Below are 23,936 nucleotides of genomic sequence, written 5' to 3' on the forward strand. Positions count from 1 at the left end.
AAAGCAGGGGTAAGGCTGTGTACATCTAGCCCTCCTCAGACCCCGCAATGGCAGGAGCCTCGTGCACTGGGCCGCCCTTTATAGAATTATCAGACATGCATGAGGTCACTAGGTATTTGATGTTTTTTTTTTTCCTATGAGATGTTTTTTGAGTGTGTATTTTTGCTTATTATAGCACCCACTAAAATTTCATTTTAAATTTCCATCATTTGCAGGTGTTTAAATATATTTTCGTAATTTATAGGATTTCCACCTTAATTTCCATCCAAAATCAACATGTCTCCATATCCATCACAAATGAAAGTATGAAACACATACCTTGAACCTTGGGTGCATACAATTTATACAATCACTAGGTATTTGATGTTGTTAAACCATCAAGGGTGGGTTTTTTTTTCCTATGAGAAGTTTTTTGAGTGTGTATTTTTGCTTATTCTAGCACCCACTAAAGTTTCATTTTAAATTTCCACCATTTTCAGGTGTTTAAATATATTTTCGTAATTTATAGGATTTCCACCTTAATTTCCATCCAAAATCGACATGTCTCCATATCCATCACAAATGAAACAAATACCTTGAACCTTGGGTGCATACAATTTATACATTATCTTAAAAACTATTTTGCCTCATACCTATTGATGTGGACAACTAAGTATGAGTCACTGAGCTTATTTCAGGAAGCAGAGGAAGTGAGGAGAAGTAAAATCAACGAGTTAGGAGCAACTGAACTGCTGACAGTAGTAGTTGCCCGCATGATCAGTTGGGGCAGAAACTTTTACAACAACTGCTGTTTTTATGTAGTTTGTTTCTAGATTTTATGGAATAATTAAAAGCCATACTTGGAAAGTTTCTAATGATCAACTCACCTAGGATTTGGAATAATCCAACTGCGGAGGGAGTGCACAACATATCTTCGAAGATTTTAAACTGGATTTTGTTGGTAGTGTTTTAAATATATTATAAAAGATTTTCCACAAATCACTTTATTTTTATTTGTTTTTGTAAAAAGTTACTAAGGTTATTTTTGTAGTTTAATTTACTTAGGCAAACTAATTTTTCACCCTAATGCTTAGTCTCATATAAAAAAGAAATGAGAACTCAAGCCTCTTACAAGTATATATAAGAAGACTTTGGCTGGAGAGGTTTTCTGCACACAATGTACTTGTAAAACTGAATAGGACATCAACCCAATTCGAGTTAGAAAACTAGTGCGCTAATCCAAGAGCTAACCCCAAGATGGTGGGCCCATTTGACAGAGCAGGGGTCAAACCATTTAGAGAGAGAATAGTGTGATTGCTGATTATATATAGTAGGCCTCACTTCTTTGTCTTTGATGAGGACCGCACCATCATAGACATTGCTGACCGAGCGGAGGAGGTCTTACATGACCTTGGACACACTAAGGCCCTAAGGAAGTCGGCTAGGCTCAAGGAAAAGGCTGCTAGGGACCTGGAGAGCGCAGCTAAGGACATGGCATCTATGTGATGGAGCTTCAATGGATGGCCAGTGCTGTAATTTTCTCTTTTGGTAGGGAGTGGCAGTCTTGAATTGGAGTGCTTGTATCCGAGATGTGGGAGAGAGAATACTTGTAAAAGGGGATGTTGATTGGTGTTAGAAAGGAAACCTTGTTCAAAGAAGGCCTTCCATTTCTTCATGGCAGATTGAAGTTTCAACTGAGCTAAGTTCTCTTTTATTGTTACTTTTCAATGAAATTCAGTAAAGAATCAGTTCATCTCCGTTCTTGCTCATCATCTTGTATTTTTCTTGCATATTTTAGTTTTTTAAATGGAAGAGCTAGTGTTAGAATTGAAGATTGTAGAGATTTAGTTTCTATTTTAGTAGTTTATAATTTTTGGAGTCAGGGAATCATCTACAAATAAAGCTATGACTGCCCCAGAGAGGGGGGAGGGGGGTATTTTATCATGTTCAAGTTTCTTTACTTTTCTATTTTTCTTCAGAACCTATTATATTTTATGCTGCTTTCCTCTCCATATAGTGTGTTGCTGCTACTCATTTTTACTTTTTCATTGGCGTTTGACACTTTGACTCGAGGATAGCCACGGAGACATAATTTTTGTGGGATGGAATTTTGTTTTGCGCTATTTATACTTAGATTTTCTTATCTAGAGGATTTCTTTCTTGCTATGACTGCCCTAGAGGGGGGGGGTGGGGTGGGTATTTTATCATGTTCAAGTTTCTTTACTTTTCTATTTTTCTTCAGAACCTATTATATTTTATGCTGCTTTCCTCTCCATATAGTGTGTTGCTGCTACTCATTTTTACTTTTTCATTGGCGTTTGACACTTTGACTCGAGGATAGCCACGGAGACATAATTTATTGTGGGATGGAATTTTGTTTTGCGCTATTTATACTTAGATTTTCTGATCTAGAGGATTTCTTTCTTGCTATGACTGCCCTAGAGAGGGGGGGGGCGGGGTATTTTATCATGTTCAAGTTTCTTTACTTTTCTATTTTTCTTCAGAACCTATTATATATTATGCTGCTTTCCTCTCTAGATAGTGTGTTGCTGCTACTCATTTTTACTTCTTCATTGGCGTTTGACTCGAGGATAGCCACGGAGACATAATTTCTTGTGGGATGGAATTTTGTTTTGTGCTATTTATACTCAGATTCTCTGATCTAGAGGATTTCTTTCGTGAAAATTTGTTCTTTCACTGATTACAGTGTTTTGAACTTTTCTCTAAGATAATGTTCTTTCACAGATCTCTACAGTTTCCACATTAAGTTTTCTAGAGGTAGAACCTTCAGTTATGATTATTCTTAGAAATCTGATCTCGAATACTATGAGAATATGTTTTTTGTGTCATCTCTTTGAATATTAGGATTTGATATTTTTGGTAATTTGGTTCTAATCTTGTTGGAGGATAAGTTCTTGATGCAAAGGGAGTTCAACTTCAAATTATTGCATTTTTCTTCATTGTCTTCGCAACATAGTATTATAGCTAAAATAACAAGATGACTAATCATTTCTTGTATTTGACTGGTTTTGCTTAGGTGTTGAAGTTTAACCTCACCGAGTCGGGACTATTCTGTGTCTTGCCATGGCTAACCATGGCTTTGTTTGCAAACATAGGAGGATGGATAGCAGATACACTTGTGAGCAAAGGCTTTTCCATAACTACAGTTCGTAAGGTAACTAATTACTAATATATCCAGAACTAACCATGGAACAGAGATGCAGAATTTTAGAAATCCCAGTTCCATTACTCGAAGCTTCTGTCTTCTGTTGCTTACTGTGCTGCATTTTTGGTCATGCACCATTGTGGGATATATCATACCCAATGATGGTTGACAGAAATCATTATAAATGATATTAGAGGGATAATCTTTGTCTATGTTACAAACTAAGGTCCTGTTTGGTTTGCTGGAAATTTGTGGAAAAGTTTGGAAAGGGAAAAAATGTAAAATTGCCTCCTTTTTTTATCCATGAAAAAAAATTACTTGAACCAACCTTGTTCAATTTTTATTTAGAGGGACCTTCAGTTTATGATGATATTCCTCTAAATTAACCATAATCACATTATTTCCCTCTAAATTGTGGAAAGAAAAAAATTTCTAGAAAAAATATTCCATCAGAAAAGTTTTTCTTGCAATCCAAACAGGGCCTGAGTGTTACTGACTTCTACTGTGTCAAGCATACTTTTCCTCTGAAACGTTCCTACTTTGCAGGTTATGCAATCAATAGGGTTTCTGGGCCCCGCCTTCTTTCTCACACAGCTGAGCAATGTCCGTACTCCAGCCTTAGCGGTCTTATGCATGGCATGCAGTCAGGTTAGTGTCATTGATTAGAAGGTTTAATGTGGACTCATTTATATTCTGACTCCTCAAATGTATGTAATGTACTGCTTTGATATCATAACTTAGTTAGTCTGGTGTTTTGAATTTTCCAAGGACCCTAGGATTTTGTGTAACTTTGTTAGTTTTGGTGTGAATTTTCCATGGACCCTGGGATTGTCTGGTCTACCAACATCCTGAAATATACAAAATTTGTAGACCAGACTTCATATTTCTGACTTTGTGTTTGTGAAAATTCATAATATCTCATTATTCTGATTAATCAACATTATTATTGCAAAGATGCAAATTTAAAGAACTCATACTCGATTAAAATATAAATATTGAGTTCAATTCAGATAAGTCAGTGCAAATCTTGCTTTGTAAAAACAATTGGGCCAATACTTTATAAAATCACTTTGATTTCCTTTACATTCTGTGTGCTGGAAATTTTTATTTATTTGATACTGCCATTTGATTAGAGACTACATACTTATATTGGAGTATATCCTTCCAACAGGGAAGTGATGCGTTCTCTCAGTCTGGTCTGTATTCTAATCATCAAGATATTGGGCCGCGTTATGCTGTAAGCTTCCTTTTCCTTCTCCCTATGTCATAGTTTCTTTGCATTTTTTGTGATACAAGCTATTGAAAAAAAATTGAGACCCTTCTCAACTAACCCATCAAATAGAATACTCAGTGGCACTGGTAGCTTGAGATTATTTTTATCCTTAGTTGTAAATTTTGTTCCGGTGACCATTTCGTTTTGGTCATCAGAATGAAATTTGTTAACTTACCAATTTCTCCGAAAGCTTCAGTTGTTGGAGAAAGGTGTTATTTATCTTTTATACTTTTCAGAATCAGAATCATCTCACAACCCAAGAGTGCCAGGGGGTTCACTTTTTTTACAGAGCCCGCAGGCATTTATAGAATTGGCGGCCATAAGCTTTCAAAATCCTTATCTTTTCGGTATCTTTTACAAAACTTATCTGGTATGGCTAAGTATGTGAGAATGCACATAACTCACCCATAGCTATTCTTGAGGTAACACTCCCCCGCACGTGTGGCCCACTTGGCAAACACGTAGCACATGTGGTCCCACATTGTGCCGACCATTGCATGTGGATTTTTGCTATCCGGGAGGTTTGAACTCAAGCCCTTTGGCTCTGATACCATGTTAACTTACCAACTTCTCCAAAAGCTTAAGCTGTTGGAGAAAGGCATTATTTATCTTTTATACTTTAACAAAATTTACCGGCCATTCCGGTCAAATTTCGTTCGAAACTTTTCGGTCATAGAAAAAATAGTAAAAAATATAAGAAAAATCCCAAAAAATCTAATATTGCTAGAAAAATATAAAAAACAAGTAAATGAACCAAAATATGTAAAAAAAAACTAAATTGTCTTGCACAAGTGCAAGTGATAAATAGAAAAAAGGATATACATGATATCATCTCTCATACATATATGGCTCTCAAGATCAACTCTCATTCATAGCCCGGATGATCATACTTATGTCTTCGTCGCCGCCACCACCACCACCACCACCACCACCACCAGTAGGAGGAACATCTTCTTCAAGAGGTATGTCGTCGCCGTTGTCGTTGGCTCCAACCATAGTAGGTGTTTCAAGATTTTCCCAACCAATATCTTCTGGCGTGAAACTAACATCATCTTCTTCCGCAATCCGCAATCCATTCGATCATAAGTAACATCCACATGATCTATACTCAAAGGGTCGCTAATGGTAGAAGATTTCCTCGACAAGTCCCTGAAAGCATTAAGTTTAATGTTTAAACTTAACTTAAAGTTTAAAGTTATGAGGTGAGAGTTGAAAACATTAAATTAATTTCAATTTAATTAAGTTGTATACCTCTGCCGTAAATTGGGGTTGTAATGGACAAACACCATGTCATTCAATCTCTGATGCTCCAGCCTGTTTCTCTTTGTGGAGTAGATGTTTTCAAGGTGCTCCAGTTCCTTTCACATCCAATCACATTACAGGTCTGATTGAGGATTCTAAAGGCAAAGCTCTGTAATTTCTCCACGTCACCTCTGTAAAGTAACCAATAGTTAAGCATTTATTTGTTGAGAAACTGAAAGTTAAAATGATATAAACTTAGTTAAACTAACAAATCAAATATACCTGGTCCCCATGGTTTTAAATTTCGACTGAAATTCGAAATTTAGGATTTCGGTCAATCCCGAAACCAAAATCGTAAATACCAGAAACGTTACACGATTTGGACCGAAATTTAAGGAAAATCAACCAAAAATCTCGATTTTATAAATTATTTAATATTTTCCCGACTTTGATCGGTTGCAAATTGCAAGTTTCATTCCAAACATACCGGTAGCCTCTAGATAACTCTCAAGTTTATTGCTGATGAGGAAATGTGTAGCTCCATCACGTAATAATTGAGTGACGTCCAACAAGCCTTTGGTGACTTCACTATGCTTGGAGAAGGTAGGAGTAAAAAAGAGAGCAAGGTTAAGAATATATCCTGCTGCATGGAGGAGATAGTGAAGTTGTTTATCCCATGTTTGGTCGAGAACCCTCCAGATGGGCATATAATCTGATGAAATTTGGGGCATTGTTGTAAATTGTGGCAAAAAAGTTGAAAACTAGCAGTTATTGGAGATTTCGGATGAAATTTTGGCTATTTTCGGAAAATTTCGGACAAAATGTCCGGAATAGAACGAAATTCCCTCCGGAACGAAATTTTGGAAGTTTCGTTCCGTTTTTCGAATGAAACTGAATAGTTTCATCCATTTCGGATGAAACGAAACAATTTTTACAACTAAGTTTTCATCCTACAAAAATAATAGTAATTCTGCATGAAGATATCGGAAAACATTTGTTAAGAAAAATTTGACACAAAAAGTAGTCAATTTTTTGCCGAGTAGTCCCAAACAGACTATTACTGTCTCTCTGAAGGAGTAGTAGATGATTAGGAAGTCAGACAATTAGACTGCCTCTCTTAGAGAGCAAGTAATCTATGCAAAAAAAACTAGGCGAACAGACTGGCTTCTCTAGGAAGTAGTAATCTACCCAGCGACTAGCAGACTGTCTTCTCTGGGAGGTAGTAATCTACCCACCGATTAGCCTGGCATAGACATCTATCATATTTTACCCATGTTGACAACTAGAGTGTCTCTCTTAATTTAGCCAGCAGAGCCAAATAGACTGCTTTTCCCAGAAATCATTAAACAAGTCATTAACTAGCCCGGCCTTTGCCGATAGAAAAGAAATTTACAGGCCAATCGACTTCCTTCCCTAGTAAGCAGTAAACCAACCAATGATTAGCCTGGCTTCAGCTGGTATGAGATTTGATTAGCTCGGAACAGTCATAAAAATGTATATACTAGCCTGGTTCAAAGCAGAATAAGATGTTTGATTAGCCATAACAGCATATTGATGCGCCAATAAGGATGATGCATTAGAAACAAAAGAAAAAGCATAAAAGGAAAGAATGCTTATTAGTCCACAGATGAAGCATTTCTTCTCAAAATGCATTAAAAAAATATAAATATATGCAAAAAACAAAGGGTAGAAGGTCTATTATACACCATTTTTCAATCTGAGATGGTCTCTATCCTGAATTTAGAAAGCTCCCGACTCTCATTAAGGAAATAGGTCAGAATGAAGTTAGCCCATTCTTTGCCTTCTAAAATATTTGCTGCACTTCTATGATGTATTATTTTCGTTAAGAAATAAGAATCTAGATTTGTCTTCAGGTATATATAATTGTTAAGATTTCTTTCAATCTTAGATATAGAATTTCATAATTTCTCTGAGTGCGAATTTTTTTTAAGGATAATCTGGCTGTTATCCTTGATATTTTGAGAAAAAAAGTTTAGTTCAATAAAAATATCAAGACCTGGACGATTCTCTTTGAGAATTCTTCTAAAATTGATACGTGTACATGTGGATCTTTCCAGAGACATCTCGCCTGTTTTGAGACAGGGAGTGTTTGGGGATATCAAAGGCACCAATGTGAGGCACTAATAAGACTTGTTTGATGTTAACATGATCTAAACTGTTCCTACCCTATGTCACAAATATCGTTCTCGGGAATTTTTCGGAAAGGGAAAATCTCGTGATATATTAATTTTTTAATATTTTTTGGTTTTATATCTGAAAAAAAATAAAATTAATTAAAAATATATAAATTAAGAAAAAAAAATAAAAAAAATTGTAAAATGTCGTTATATTATCATGATAAATGAAAATATCTCTACTTTTTAAATTCTCGGAATTATATCAGGATTTTGTCGTTTTATCAAAATATCCTGATTAAATCCATGGTTTTAAATTTCGGTCTTACCCAAAACCGAAATTTCTGCCGAAATCCCAAAATTTCGGGCGAAATTTGGTAGATAGCGTCAAATTCTGGATTTTTAGGGCTGAAATTTCGACCGAAATTACAGAAATTTGGGCCGAAATTTCGTCTGAAATTTTGTAACCAAATAAAAAATAATAATATTTTTTTTTGAAAATTTCGACGAAATAGCTGAAATTTTCGAAATTTTGACTGAAATTAATTTGGTAAATGTTGCCCATTTTGTTTCGGTTTCGGTCGAAATTTCGGATAAACCATGATTAAATCTCTATATTTTGAAAATATTGGAGATATTTGTGACAAAGTTCCGACATGTCTAAACATGGTGTTAAGGTATAAATGATTAAGTAACACAAACTCTTACAGCTTAAACTTTTGGAGTAATTGGTTTTTTGCAAGGTATCAGAGCTACTGGCTCATGGCAGGTCCTAGGTCCTGGGTTCAAAACCCAAAAACTCATTGATGTTAAAAATCCACATGTACGGCCAACCCAAAAGAGGGACCAAATGTGCCACGTGTACGGCCAACCCAAAAAAAAAGGGGACACATGTGAGGGGGAGTGTTGACGTATAAATTATTAAACAACACAAACTCTAACAGCTTAAGCTTTTGGAGCTTTACACATGGATAAGCTAGTAAATATTTGATAATATGTCATAGTTTTGCTGCTTTCATTTCCTGATTCCCTTCTTTTCTTACTTCTCTTTTTATTTTTTACTGTATTATAGTGTGTAGGACTTTTTTTTAGCTTTTAGACATCTCACCTGTTTTGAGACAGGGAGTTTTGCTGGGGCTATCAAACACCGCTGGAGTGCTTGCCGGTGTCTTAGGCACAGCCGCGACTGGATACATTCTCCAACGTGGTATGCCCTTCACTACCGGCTGTATTTTTCTCAATTTAATTTCCAGCAATGAGGCAGTTCTTCTCCGATTTTTCTTTTTTTTCTACCCCGCGCAAGTTAGATTTCAATGTTCGAAAATCCAATTTTGCAGGTTCATGGGACACCGTCTTTCAGGTCTCAGTTGCATTGTACCTCATTGGCACGATTGTCTGGAACGTGTTTTCGACCGGAGAGAAAATTCTTGACTAAATCAAAGAAGGAACAGCAAAATGCAAGCCATAATCAAGAAATATCAATTTGTTCAAAAGAGAGAAAAAATAAAGAAAGAAATAAACTCCCAATAACGGTATGTTGCTGCCATTCTCAAGCCCATCAACTGTCCTTGTGCAAGTGGTCTGTCACCCTTTCGGATCGCCTGAAGGTCAATGCTCCCCACAAGGTCATTTTTTTTTTTTTTTTTGTAATTTTCATCTTATGTATTTACTTTTATTTTAAACAGTTTGAGTTTTTCTTTGGTAAGTATTAAATAGATGATCATTGTTGAGCCATCCAATGTTGAGCCAAATTACTCAGAAATCTTTTATTGAGTCTAGACATTGAACAAATATTACATGAAATATATAGATGATCATGTCAACCATAGATCATTCACTCTGCCTACTACATACAGTATCAGATTGGCACTGTGTACAATGTGAAGTGGAAATATTACAATGTGTTGGATATTGCCAGATTTCAAGATTTCCAGACTATTGTAGATTTTTAGGGAAAAATTCTTGAAATCCTTGCAGATCTGTTCAGGACCTGGAATTTTGTGATCAGACCTGGAGTTTTCTTGAAAATGAATAGAAAATGTGCAGGAAATTCAAGAAATCGAGCAGAATTTCAAGAAAAGTGCAGGAAATTCAATTTGATATGTAAAGATTATTGAAAATGGCAATTTTATTGAATCTGAAAAATGAAATACAGCAAGAATTGAAATTAAACTCGGTTGCAATCACAAAACTGAGAGCAAGAAGTGAAGGAAGCAGTGGTGTAATGCCCACCACCAACTTAGCCGAGGCAGTGGTGTATAGTGTCTGTCACTGTCCATGAATGCTCTACTCATCTATGTTTTGTCTTTCTCCACGTAAATCGCTGGTCTCAGCCATTATAGGGTCAACTCTAGAAATGGCTACTTATAGAAAGTATCTGTTACATCTGCTGTCCACTCATCTGGCCCAATATGGTCTTCCTCTGCAGATGATATGGGTTCATGCTCATCATGGTGTAACATGGAAGAAGAATCCTCTATGGCATGACCCTTTGTATCTGCTCAGGCCCAAAGCTGCACCCTAGCTCATGGCTACGATCTGTTTCAGTGCAAACCTTTGCCATTGGCTCACTAATCTCATCTTGATCAACGGAGGAATTGACAGAGCAGATAGAGGATCTGATTTCTATTAATGGTCCGGGAGAGATTGAGGCGTCTACTTTTGGCACGGACTCATTTGAGGTGCCAGTAGAGCCCACTGATACAGGGGGACATCTGGATCTATATATCTTTAAATAGGAGAATCTTTCTCAAAAAATCTCTCTGGCAAAACACAATTCGTCGATTTCAATCAAAAGTGCACCTCACCATTAGTCTCAACATACATTTCATCATCCTCATATGTAGGAATACAAGACGTTTGTGCCGGACTCGTTGCCTCTGTAACTGAGACAAGTTCTTGGCTCACTTTGCCTCACTTTGGGCCCCGTCGCTCTCCCCTGGCCTCGTCTTCTCATTTCCACTTCAGCCGTAACTCCTCAAATTCTCTTCCTTCAGTTTCTTGTCTCCGCTTAGCCTCTTGCTCCCTATTGGCAATGGGTGCATAAAGTCTCAGGAAATGGTCTCGAACCTCTCCCCATCGAGGAAGAGAAGATCTACGCTGTTCACAGCAATCCTTCAGTAAATCGACTGATGAGAGCTTAGCATCTCGATCAGTCTCTCGGACACGCCGTATAGTTTCTTGATGGTCCTGATCATAGTATTCATAATACTCCTCAAGTGCATTGATCCTTTGCAAGCAAGCGGCTTCACAGTCTTCATGATCAGATTCCATGTCGAACCATGGTACATATGGTGGATCCATGACTTCGACTGCAAGAAAGGCTCAGCTCTCAATGCTTAAATAGATAGGTAATCAAATGAGCAGAATAGCCAAAACCAATTTCGTAAATGGTGCTTGCTGCTACAATTGTGAAGCGCTGCTGCTTACAGTTTCTGCTTACAGTCCCACAAAAAGAAATTCTTGAGCCTGAAAAGAACTTCGCTGATACCACTTTTGATGTGGTTAAAAGAAGAGACTGACAGAAATAGAGCATTTTGTGATGCTCTATTTTTCGTCAAAAATCACCAACACTGGTGATTTGTGTTGCTAACACTCAGCAAATGATGATGAATTGAAATGAAGAACAGTCACAATGAAGAGGCTTCTGAGCTTCTCTTTTGATTGGTTAAGAGCCTTGGAATTGAAAAGGAAACTTCCATGAAAATCTTGTTAGATCCAGAGAGTTTCGATACTTGGAAGAAATGAAATAAAACAAGTGCAGGAAATTCAAGAAAATATGTATAGACTGATGGAAATGGTAATTTTATTGAATCTAAAAAATAAAATACAGCGAGAATTGAATCTAAGCTTAGCTGCAATCGCAAAACTGAGAAGAAGTGAAGTAAGGCCTTACAAATCCGGATTTTTCTCTCTGACTTCCATCATGTTTTCTCCCTTTCAAATGTTTACAAAATCACAAAAGCTCCTAAATGACTGAATTCCATCATACCTCTCTCCTTGCAGGATGACTTGGGAAATTCTCCCCTCTTCAACATGTTTTCTCCCTTTCAAATGTTTACAAAATCCGGGATTTTATGAATTCTTGGATAAAACTATAGCCTTTTTCTCACATAGAGATGTGAAGTACAACCTTACCATATGGATGCCAACCAAAGCACTCCCGTGGAGATTTCCATGTGATGGAGATCATACAACTAATCTACGAATATCGTGAGAACTGCAGAGAACCTCAACCCCTGCCTGCGCACATGACATTAGCATGATCCATACCAATGAGTTCTCAATCTCAATCCAGGGCCTACGTGATGAACGATTCAGATCATGCTGACTATGTTGTTTTTGGTTGTTTTGATGGTTGCTTGAGTAGGATTTCTTTCTAGGAATTCTTTATGATTAGAGAATTCAGGAATATATTCCTTGGAATTTCAATTTGTATATTTTTGAGTGGTAATCTTTGAGTTTTGTGAATTTTAGAGGGTTATAATGCTTCTCAACTCAGCTCTATATCATTTCTTTACTAGGAATCAGGTTGTTTTGATAATTTATTGATTTCTTCCTTCATGGTGTTCTCAAAAAGAAGTGCATGCATTTGCTTTATTTCAAAAAAAAAAAGGGCAAGTCACGGGTCTCGAACTAGTGCTATTAAAAAGATTAGAGAAATTGTACCTACTATTTCTTGCACAAGCACATAGGAGGTTTGATCGAGGATGAATCTTTGGATTACCTTAAGGTCCAGTGTCCATTACTTAACTTCCAAATTTAGGGTACCATACTATAACTATTTGGTGTAGCGTGGGTATTTCCTTTATCCATTGAATCTGCATGTTTGGATGGGGATTCGGCCCTTTTGGAGAGGCAGGCAAAGCTCTTTAGTGTCACATTCTATATGTTAACGTTGTACATTTGGAATGAACATAGTTCAAGTGTGTATGTCTATTTGCAATGAAAATTTATCTTGGTCTAAAGGAAAAATCGACACTTGCTTATCACCAACAAGTATTGCCTTGAACAATTGGAAATCGATTATATAGAAAAGAATACCCAAGCACAAATCTGCTCTTTTTTGAAAACCACCACCCATAGATGTGATCAAGCTCGACTTTAATGGTAGATCAAAGGGTAACCCCAGATCAACTGAACCAACGGCATATCATGGCCTAAGGGACAGTCTAACAGACCATGGCACCTTACAATTGTTGTGCACATGTCTTGAATTCTGGCATTATATAGGACCCTATATGGGTTTCCCGCAAGGATTTAAACTTCGGTTTCAGCCGTAACCGAATTGGTTTCGGTGGAAATTTAGGGTGAAATCATGTAAAACCTTTATGAAAATTTTGTTTTGTTTTTTATTTTTAAAGTGATCTGCACCTTCCATTAATAGGGTGGTAAAAAATCAAATATCCTAACCATCCAATAAGGGGCCTTCCAGCATCCAAAAAGTTTGGGATTGTCCCATGGGTGCAACTTTTGGGTCATGGCCCATCCATGGTGGGACCCACCGAATGCTTGATATTCAGCAAAGAAATCCCACTTAATAGGATGATCGAAACCGTTCATTTGTGGAAATATTATTTAGTAACTTTAATTTTTGTAATTTAGTAGTAATAAGTTTAGTTTGTTAATTAGTGGGTTTTTTCAGGTTTTAGAAAGTGCGGCATTTTAGAAACTATTTCTCATTTGCTTTTTTAGTTAGTTTTGGGTATCTTCGAAAACAGGCAAAACCGTATATAGAAAGTGGTTTCGTTTATAAATAGTGAAGTGAGACAAACACCTGAAATCATCTACTGTTCTTTTGCTCTCTCTCTCTCTCTCTCTCTCTCTCTCTCTCTCTCTCTCGTTGAGATATCAAAGCCTTTGTTTTTCAACAGATCAAAATGCCGATTCTTGACTCGCCCCGTAACACCAACATCCGTAATTACGTGAAGGCTTTGGGATGGTCATCCATGACCGAGTCAGAGTGTCAATTAGGCCGGTTCGACTCGGAGATATTCCCAACAAACTCCAATTCCTCGGCGAGTTTTGGTGGGAGGAGCCCGGAAGAATTTCACCCCACTCTCTCACCCATTTTCACCTCAATCTCTTGCTCTTCACCCTCCAATGAACTAGGCCCAATTAACCAGGTGTGTGTGTGTGTTTCTCAGCTGTTATTTCCGGATTTCTTTGTGTTTAAAAAAAATTAAAGTAGCTTTTGGGTCTTTGTGGGTTTCCTTTTCTGATGAACAAAATGCAATTTCATGTTTTAGTGGGTTGATTTTTATTTAGATTCACAATTATTCTTTTCTTCTTTGATCACTTTTTACTTTCAGGATTTCTGGGTCTCTCTCTCTCTCTCTCTGTTTTTGGATTCTGGTTATTTGAACTTTTGAAGGCTAAAGATATTGGGACTACAATGTTTTGATAATTGCACTAATTCACCTTGTCTTTTCTTTTCTCATTGGCTTTCTAGATCTTTTTGAGAATTCCAATAACTTTTGACAGCTAGTTAAATGATAAAAGACAAGATGAGTTAGTGCAATTATCAAAACATGGTAGTGTTAATATCAGTACCCTATTTGTCTTACGTGTTGAATTTTGAGACGAAAGATATATGTCCTCTTCTATAATGGATTGATTCTATGTGGATTTTTAGATATCCAAACAATCTTTGATTCATCTCTTGCTTTTGAATCTTCAGAGCTCTTGCATTGTCACTAATGATGGTAAGAAATCAGCATCAGCTAAACAAGAAGAAGAAACACATAAGACCAAGTCCAAAGGCAAATCAACTAGAACAATTGGAGGGCAGTTTGGACTTGAAGATGAAAAACGCTCTTTGCCATTGGTTAGCAGTGAATCAAAGGACAATCAACTTAATAGAGAACAAGATGAAAGGGGATGCAATAAGAATCATAACGGACGGTCTGATGACCCTCAATCTCATGGGTCCACTTCACTCCAAGGTACATATGGTTTTAACTATTTTCCTATGAGTTTCTTTGAAAGACTATAACATATATACTGTATCACAGCCCAACCCAAACCCGACTGGTTCAACCAGATTTCTACTCAGGGTTGGGAAAAGCCAACCAATTTAATACCAGGTTATGGTATTTTTTTTTCTGTTCTTGGGCTAACCCGAACCCAATTGTGTCCAATTTGGAAAACCAGGTTAGATGGGTTGGGTTAGGGTTGAGAGATTTAAAGTCAGGTTTGGTTAGGGTTGACCCTCCTCAAGCCGATGTTCGGGTTGGGTTGACCCGAGTTGCACCCCGACTTTGTGGCCACCAACCCCACCTTCTTTGCATTAAAATCCAGTGTAAATTAACACTACACATTAGCTCATTCTCAGAATAAAAAGCTACAGTAATCAGATTTTATTGCTATTTCCTAATTCTCTGTTGGTAAATTGTATTTTATTTTCAGTATCAGAAGGTTATATGGGCCGTAACTTGAGTAGACACGAGGATTCAGACTTGGAAAGCTCAATCAACGAACATCAGAGATCTGGGACCCCAGCGCCCTTCGTAGACTTCATGTCTGAAGTTAAGAAGAACGAAATTGAGGCCAAGAATACTGAATGGAAGGCAGCTAAAGCTCTAAAGCAGGCCAAGATTACTGCATGGAAGGCATCTAAAGCTCTAAAGCTCACCAACAAGTACATTTCCCCCCTCACTTGATTGAAGTATAATTGATTGAATAACACCATTTCTTAGAGCTTAAGGCCCTGTTTGCTTAAGATTATTACAACCGATTGTGAGTGCTGACCCGACTATTGGAGTCAAATTTAAACTTAATTTTGAATTCAACAATCCATTTGGCACTCACAATCTGTTGTCATACTAAGGCCATGTTCATTTGAGATTATGATAGCCACAGTTTCTTTTCATTAGCTAATATGACTCAATGGCCATGTAAGCATAGAAATTTGATTCGCATGCCTGAGCTTATTATGGGTTATGGAGAATTGATTGCATGTGTACACATACATAAATTTGCAGGCATGGATGTCGACATACCTACACTTACATACATGCATACATACATACATACATAGGAAAATGATATTTCCACTCTAGTTTTTTGCTTTTTTTTGTTTCTAAAATCTTCACCTCCTCTTTCTGCAGGCTAAGAAGCAAGGAGTCAGAAATCAGTGATTGGGAGTTAAGACAGATTTACAAGGCGAGGACCGACATGAAGGAATTTGAGGTACTCACTTTAGATTAATAATTATAGAACTGTTTTTAAACGAGAGAGAATTAATCAGCCCTTGAATGTCAATTAGAATTGTAAAGTCACTAAGGCCCTGTTTGGATTGCAGGAATTTCCTAGAAAAGTTTGGAAATGTAAAATATTTTGGAAATTTCCTTCTTTAACACATGAAAAAACATAACTTCACCCAACCCAATTCAATTTTTTTTAGAGGGCCTTCAATTTATAATGATATCCCTCTAAATTAATCATAATCATATAATTTACCTAAATTGAGGAAAGAAAAAAATTTCCTAACAAAAAAAAAATTCCATGAGAAATGTTTTTCTTGCAATCTAAACAGGGTGGTTATAATTAAAATTTGAAAATCAGTAGCAAGTTTGTAATTTTGTGGACAATGAAATGTTGGAAATGAGGGATAATACATGTTAGGAAACAACCAATTACTACAAAAGCTTCAGCTGTTGGAGATAGAGTTATTTAATCTTTTATACTTTAACACATATATCGTGGCAGATCAAAATGGAAGAGAAACATATGTTGTGGCAGAGAAAAATGGAAGAGAATCGGGAGAAGGCTTTGGAGAAGATGGAGCAGAGGATAAATGAGGCAAGAAGGAAGGCCGAAGAAAAGAAGGTAAAGAAGAGAAATGAAGCTCTCAAGAAGATATCCCAAGTCTCTCAATTCGCTGAGAAGATGGGAGCCACAGGAAAGAGTCCTGTTTTTCTTATGATACTTTGGAAGATGAAAGGTTGAATTATTGTTTAGAGTTTTTACTAGTTTTGTTTTGTATGATCTCCTTACATTTGATGTTTGTAAAATGGACAGTCAATCTATAGTAAGAAGGCAATGGTGCAAATTTCTCAAGAAATGATGGCGTTACAATTATTTTTTTCCTCATTTTGAACTTGAAAATTGTCTTTGACTTTCCACTGCTTCCAAAGACATGAACTTAATGGACTATAGGATAAAAACCATAGTCAATGAAACATTAGAGAGGGTAAAACTATGGTAGGTACCGCTTGTGCAATGATCCACACCATTCATTTATCGGTCGTGATACATAATCTTTTCCATTGGATATGTTGAGAAAATCCGTTGGGCAAAACAATCCGACGGTGCACAAATTTAAAGGAAAAGTAAAATAAACCAAGCAAGCCACAAGATGAACATCAAGATTTGACTTGGTTCGGCCAAGCCGACTTCACAAGCGAGAAACACGATCATCCGGCCGCTATGAGAAAAACAAAATACAAGGATTACAATGGATTAATCACAAACCCGCTACCCTTTCCTTGCTTCTCAAATCAAGACCGTACAAGAGAGTAACCCAAGAGATACCCCAAGAGAAAACCCAAAAGAAAACCCACAAGAAGAAGACCCGCTTCTCTCTCTCTCTCTCTCTCTCTCTCTGCAGTTCGAACACACAAAAAGAGACAACTTCACGCCACACACAAAGCCTTTTTGCTGCTGTACCAACTCGTGAACTTTTAAGGCTTTGTTTTATACACTAGATTTTACAAAAACATAGGAAAAACAACTTTCTTATTTTGGCTTTTCCTGCCTTTCCACCCAAGCAAGTCACGTGGATGGGAATAAGGTAACTTTCCCAACAATTTTCACCTCGGCTTATTTCATAGCCACTTGAAGATTTTCCACTGATGTCGCCACCGGTCTGCTATTTTCGCCAACCATCATTGGCTTTTCAAAGCACCAGCTACACCCCTCGAATCACTTTGGTTCTTACCTGATGCACGTAGTTTACATGTGATTGCATGCATCCGAAGGAATAGTCCCGCCCTAAAAAATTGGGGTGGGGATACTCTATGTCATAAAAAAGGAGAGTCCATGTCAGCAGACAAGCAATTATTACATGGGAGACCGCCAAAGGGGAGTCTAATGCTATTTTGGCAACCAAACGTGGAATGGCATGCCAAATCCAAGCTATGTTCCGAGCCTTTGTGCAACCAAACACACCAAAATAGATTGTAACCCTTTGCCAGCATAAGGACCAATAGTGAGCAAAATGTGATACAGCAGGAAAAAAAAGGTAGGGAAAAATTCAGGTTTAATACCGTATTGGTTCCAAATTTTTTTTCAAATAAATGGATAAAATTCCCCTTTTAACGTTTTCCGTGAGAATGGTTCACTGCTTGAGGATAAATTCACCCCTTTAACGTTTTTTCCTTACGTTTGAAAGTTAACGGATAACGTTGAGAGAGAAGAGGGGGGGGGGGGGTATCATTTCCCTAAGTTTTTGTTTACGAGAAACGGATTAAAAAATGAATATATGTGTATATTTGTGCTCGTGTATCAATATATATATGTAAAACCAAAATGCTAAAAATAACATTAACTTTAATAGAAAACTATAGGGAAGTGATAAATTCATCCATTTTTCTTCCTTGGGCCAGCCCCATATAGTATATTTATGACTATCCTTTTACACTGAAAGGGAGTGGCCCAAAGGAATAAAAGAGGGTGAATATATCATTTGCCAAATTCTATCAGAAACTATGACAAAATATAATGGGTTTAAGTTGAAAAGTTTACCAAAAAAGCATTTAGGACCCGTTTGGATGCCAAGAAGATTTGGATTTGGATTTCTCACATTTGCAGCCCTTTTTTGCATTGTAATTTGGATCCGATCAAATTCTTGAATTCCTAATTCAGCAGCTGACAGTGAAAAAAATCAGATTTATAAATATGCTGTGTAAAAAAGAAATTGGAAATCCATAGATCTGGCAGTTTCCTTCACCCTCTTTGCTCCTCAACCTCTCCCCTCCACTAGGAAGTACCCTCTCTCTCTCTCCATGAGCTGCCGGATCTACTCATTTTGTATTCAAAACTCAAATTCCAAATCCAAATATAAAATGGGAGGTATCCAAACGGGCCCTTAATGCGCCTTAAATCCGTTTTAAATTTGTCTTCAAAAAATGAAGTTTTATTTTCTTTAAAAAAGTGTTAGATGGAGTATTAAACATCAGCACTACAAAACATGTTTATGTTTAAAACGGTGTTTTGCTAACTATGGAGGGACCTGAGGATCTCTTATAGATCCATGAGATACATGTTTTTGGTTGAACTAAAGTCAGGATGGCTTAGGAATTTTGCTTGGCCTTTGGGTGCAACATCAGTAAAGTCCCTAACTGAAACCAAGGCCCTGTTTGGATCGCAAGAAAATTATTTCTGATGAAAATTTTTTCTCGTGAAAATTATTTCTTTCCACAATTTAGAAGGAAATAAAATGATTTTGGTCAATTTAAATGGATATCATTATAAATTAAAGGTTCCTCTGTTTAAAAATTGAATAGAATTGGTTTTATCTTTTCCGGGCCATCACCCACTCTAGTGTAAAAGAGTAGTTAGAAATACACTAGAGGGGCTTGGTCTAGGAAGAAAAGGGGACGAATATATCACTTCCCTAGTGATCGACATCATTATCGTCTAAACTGTGGGCCCCATAATTGATTTGCCAAAGCCAAAAAATTGTCACAATTATGATAACGTCGGCTCGTAAACATACAATTAAGGTACTCACAATTTTTCTAAGATTAGGTTGCCTATCATCCCAGCCATGTTAGTTGCTTTGATTGGTTGGCAAACGAAAATTGAAAGCCTAGACGACTCGTCTTTTGTCTTGTTCTTGTGCGTTGATGTGTCACCCTTCTCTCCTCCCAATCAAATCCAAGCCAAAAAGGTGTTTTTTACTTGGATTTCTTGAGAATGATGCTTTTTCTCTCTTTTCTCTTCTCTCTGTATAGTTAATGACACTCCCTACCACTACTCTACGAGGTTGGAAAACAAACACTAATTACCACCGTTCTACGAGTTAAGTTTCATTAATTGTTTTCATTAGTAAAAAATGGTCATAGTATTGTCATGGACCGATTGCCACGTGTACGGTGATTGGTTGCATGAATATTGCTAGACATAAAAAGTTTGGTGTCTTGCCATGGGTCCAATCCATATCACCTTTGATCAAGCATAATAAAAAGACGTCGTAATTACGATGACTTTCAGCCGTTGATTTTCCCAGATCTCATTCTAATTCAATTAGTTAAAAGGCAACACTTAATTAAAAATCTCAAATAAGGGGCCGTTTGGGTAAAAGGATTTTATAATCCATGATTGTAAAATCCTAAGTTTTAAAAGCCAAAATCTGGATTTTACTAGCTAAAAATTGGATTTTACAATCTTGAAAATATAAAATCCAGGTTTTAGCTTGTTAGGAATGAGTGATGCAAGTGTGTTTTTTTTTACTCGAGAACTATTAAGGCCTATCAACAACTGTTTTGATCACCAAATCACAAAAACCCACATTTACTTTTGCCGGTCAATATTTAATCATGTTTGTTTGCTAAGATTCTAGCACTAGGTCTGATCGAGATCCCATGGCGGCTAGAAAGATTACATGAAAACTTCTCTCATGATCGACGCTGAAAAAAAAAGAGAAACCAGAAAGGTGATGATTGAATCTTTTTCATGAAGATTTTATGGATTTTAATGCAAAGATAAAGGATGCCACCCAAACATTATAATTTGAATTTTTTTTCTTCTATCTCGTTAGTTCATAATAATTTTTTTAGTGACAAAATATAACTGGCAACAGACAAAAGCTGCCGATGAATTCAATTTTTTTTAAAAGAAATTAATTTGGTTATTAGCTGTCACCAATTATATCTAGCGACGGTAAAAATAAACCATCGCTAGTAAATTTAGAGAGGGTTTAATGACATTTTTATGAAAAAAAGGGAAATGATATCGGCGCCAAGTGTTTCGATAAACATGCGCTCCGCTTGTTTGTCGTGTAGTATTTAAAGGGTTTAAAGAGCTTTTTGAGAACTATAATATCATTTGACATTCCTTTAAATACTACATGACAAACAAGTGGAGCGCTTGTCTATCGAAACACTTTGGCACATATATCATTTCCCAAAAAAAATTTACTTTATATATTATAGAAAACTCAGAAAGATATTTATTTATGCTTGTAACCGAATGAGCCGTTATGTGACCGTTGAATCATTCAACGGTGTGAGGGGGTGTGAAAGGAATGAGAAAAGCCATGATGAAAGGCTATGATGAAAGGCCATGGTGAAAGGCCAAAAGGCATGTGTGGTCTTCTATAAGAAGAACCCATTCCTCGCTCTTGAGATTCATTCGAATAAGTCTTGATTCTGCCACAGTCACACACTGATTTTCTTATTGGAAGAAATATCAAAGTACTCCCTCTCCATTCTCTCATCTCATAGCATTTCTCTAATTATTTTTGAATTTGATAATCTCTCTCTGGTTATAGAGAGAGTTTTCTTCTGAGTTTTTTCTTCACTCCGCTACAATATCCCCTGAATCTCTGTTGGCAAAGTTGTTGCTGCCTTCATTTTTGGCCTCCGACCTCCCACCCACACTAAATTATGACCAATCTTGTATTACATCGCCGTCTTCATAAACCCAATCAATGGTCATCTATTTTTATAAGGATTATGAAATCCCAGTAGGTCAACTCAAGAGGGGGGTGAATTGGTTAATTAAAATTTTTGCCTTTAATTAAATGCAATGTTGAAATCAATTTATCAATTTAAGTAATTTAGATCTAACCCTTGTTAATCAAGCAAGATAATAAAACTAGGGTTTAGATATTACAGATCACCACGTGCAAGGCAAGGAGAAGAAGCACACCACAAGGAACACAAGATTTTTATAGTGTAACGTTAAGTCTATCAACAAGACCTACTCCACTCTTTCAAGTTTATCTCCTTGGGTACTCCACTAATGTTGAGATTCAACAATAGCCGAATCTCCTATCCGTACAAACACCTTCTCCGCCTCCAAGGGATCAAACCCTATTTGCTCCTGTAGACACCCCATTTTGGCCAGACCCTAAAAGCCCCCAAAATTGAATAAATTCCCAAAACCGAATTTTGAAATTTCAGAAAAATTGAATCCTGAGTGTGAAATAAACCCGAAGAGTTCTCATTGGTGGATAATTTTCGAAATCTCTTGAAGCTTGAATGGTTCCCAAGCGCCTATTGAGACCCTTGTTTAGTCGCCCCAATATCCTTGACCATTGTTATGAAGCTCAAATGGCTTTGATGTTGGTACCCCATTATTCGAGTCTTGAATTGTTGTCTTTGATACCTCGCGCTTAAGTGTGCAATTCAGGTCTTCTCAAATTAAAATTGTTATGAGAAAATGAGCTTAATTGGCCTGAACCTGATTCGATTTTATGTTAAAAGCATAGCTTGAATCCCAGAAAATTGACATGAGTGGTACCCGAACCCATGTTTGGGGTGTAGGACGAGCTTAAGCTGAAATAGCATAGAAGGGGGGTGGGATATCCATCAGGAGAGTGCCAATACCAATCCTTTGTGTAGCAAAAGAGTGTTTAAATGTTAATCCTTTTCCCTTACCCAAGGTCACCCCTAGCAAGGAAAAAGGATGTCAAAATTCATGTAAAGTGGATGTCCAAGTGAAAGAAGGAGTTGAATTTATCATCACTTTGCTTATGAAGGGCTTATTTCTTACCCGAGAGCCCCCTTTGTAGTATAAAAGAGTAGTAGTGAATACACTATAGGGCTGTCCAAGGAGGAAAGGGGCGTCTGTTATATCATTTCCCTTTAGGGCCATCCGAACTAGGGTTTTAAGGAGGGATCTTTCTCATTTTCTCTCCCAACAGGGGTTTCATTGGCAAAAGCAGAGAGGGAGAGAACGAGAGCTGCTAGCTACTATCCCCTCCACCAAGCCACCACCAAACCCTTGAAATCCGTCCACCTCCGACCACCACCTTCCTCTTCCTCTTCTTCTTCTTCTCCGATCACCTCCACCTTCTCCTCCTCTGTTCAGCTCCACCAAGCCACCACCGAACCCTTGAAATCCGTCCACCTCCGACCACCACCTTCCATCTTTCCCATTTCACCTCCATCTTCCACCTCCGACCATCATCTCCGGCCGAATCCCACCACCAATCTCCAACCGGGCTTGCAACCTTCACCAAATCCCTCTTCATTTAAAACCCCCATCATCTCTTTCACCCAAACCCAAATCCGGTCATAAACCTCGTTGAATTCGACCAAACCCCTATCAAAACCTCTCCATTAAAATTCCAACAGACCCTATCTTCTCCAACTCCTTCACCCATTTTCCCCAAACCCTTTTGTCACAACCTGTCATCATCTTGGTCTAGCAAATCCACCCCACCTCCATCATCTTTTCTGTTCATCTTCTCCACAAGAACCCACTTCATTTCCTCATTTATCTCTGTCCATTTTCGCCTAGATCTAAGCCACCACCATTAGATCCTTCTCCGGCAACCTCACCGACCTCGCCACGGTCTTCAATCTCAAGTTCCGATCACCTCAAACCCTTTCACTTTCTGATCTATTTTCTTATCCATTGATCCAACTGCCCAAAACCCTTCGTATCACCATCATTTCCTTCTCTAATTCAATCTCAAGACATTGATTCCGGCGATCATTCTTCGATAGCATTAAATTGGTATTTCTTAGTCAATCTCGTTGGACAAGAAGGTAATTATCCTAACCTCTTTTGATTATGCTTAATCTTGGATTAATTTCCATATGCCTTGCAGTGAGATGGTCGTGTGTGATGATTTTATGTTTATGAACGAGTTTCATCTAATATTTTTTTTTATAAATTAGCTCTAGTCTCACTTAATTTTGGTTTTTAACATTTCCAAAATACTGAGAATCAGAGGAGTTCATGGCCAAATTCTTAGTCCAATTTTCATTGCAATTTTTGACCTGTATACTTGGGATAGCATGCTGCTCTATTTTCCTTATTGGTGTTAAACATTGCTTAATTGACGTTTGATACATGTGTGATTCCTTTTCCCATGGTTCATGGATGTTCTTATTATCGGGTCCCAATAATAAAATGAGCTAGTATCTTTCATGATTTAGGTTTCTTGATTTAAAACAGGGTGATG

At 37.2% G+C, this 23,936-nt stretch overlaps 2 protein-coding genes across 2 annotated transcripts in view; both read left to right on the forward strand.

Moving 5' to 3' along the window:
• Positions 1–9,644, forward strand: part of LOC143882298 (ascorbate transporter, chloroplastic-like) — a 39,357-nt gene extending 29,713 nt beyond the window's left edge. Inside the window, exons 7-11 of the mRNA XM_077385820.1 lie at positions 3,017–3,154; positions 3,692–3,793; positions 4,317–4,382; positions 8,918–9,002; positions 9,133–9,644. Coding sequence (XP_077241935.1) covers positions 3,017–3,154; positions 3,692–3,793; positions 4,317–4,382; positions 8,918–9,002; positions 9,133–9,230 — 489 coding nt within the window. The 3' untranslated portion in view covers positions 9,231–9,644. The remainder of the gene's footprint in view (positions 1–3,016; positions 3,155–3,691; positions 3,794–4,316; positions 4,383–8,917; positions 9,003–9,132) is intronic.
• Positions 9,645–13,604: 3,960 nt separating this feature from the next.
• LOC143881153 (uncharacterized) lies at positions 13,605–16,847 on the forward strand. Its single transcript, XM_077384142.1, has 5 exons — positions 13,605–13,920; positions 14,475–14,739; positions 15,203–15,434; positions 15,904–15,985; positions 16,505–16,847. Exons 1-5 carry the CDS (start codon positions 13,675–13,677, stop codon positions 16,742–16,744), a joined length of 1,065 nt encoding a protein of 354 aa, XP_077240257.1. The 5' UTR covers positions 13,605–13,674; the 3' UTR covers positions 16,745–16,847.
• The last annotated feature ends 7,089 nt before the right edge of the window (positions 16,848–23,936 follow it).

The sequence above is a fragment of the Tasmannia lanceolata genome, unplaced genomic scaffold, assembly GCF_043159265.1.
Source record: "Tasmannia lanceolata isolate RefF3 unplaced genomic scaffold, GAP_Taslan_0.1 ptg000007l, whole genome shotgun sequence".
Classification (NCBI taxonomy): Eukaryota; Viridiplantae; Streptophyta; class Magnoliopsida; order Canellales; family Winteraceae; genus Tasmannia; species Tasmannia lanceolata.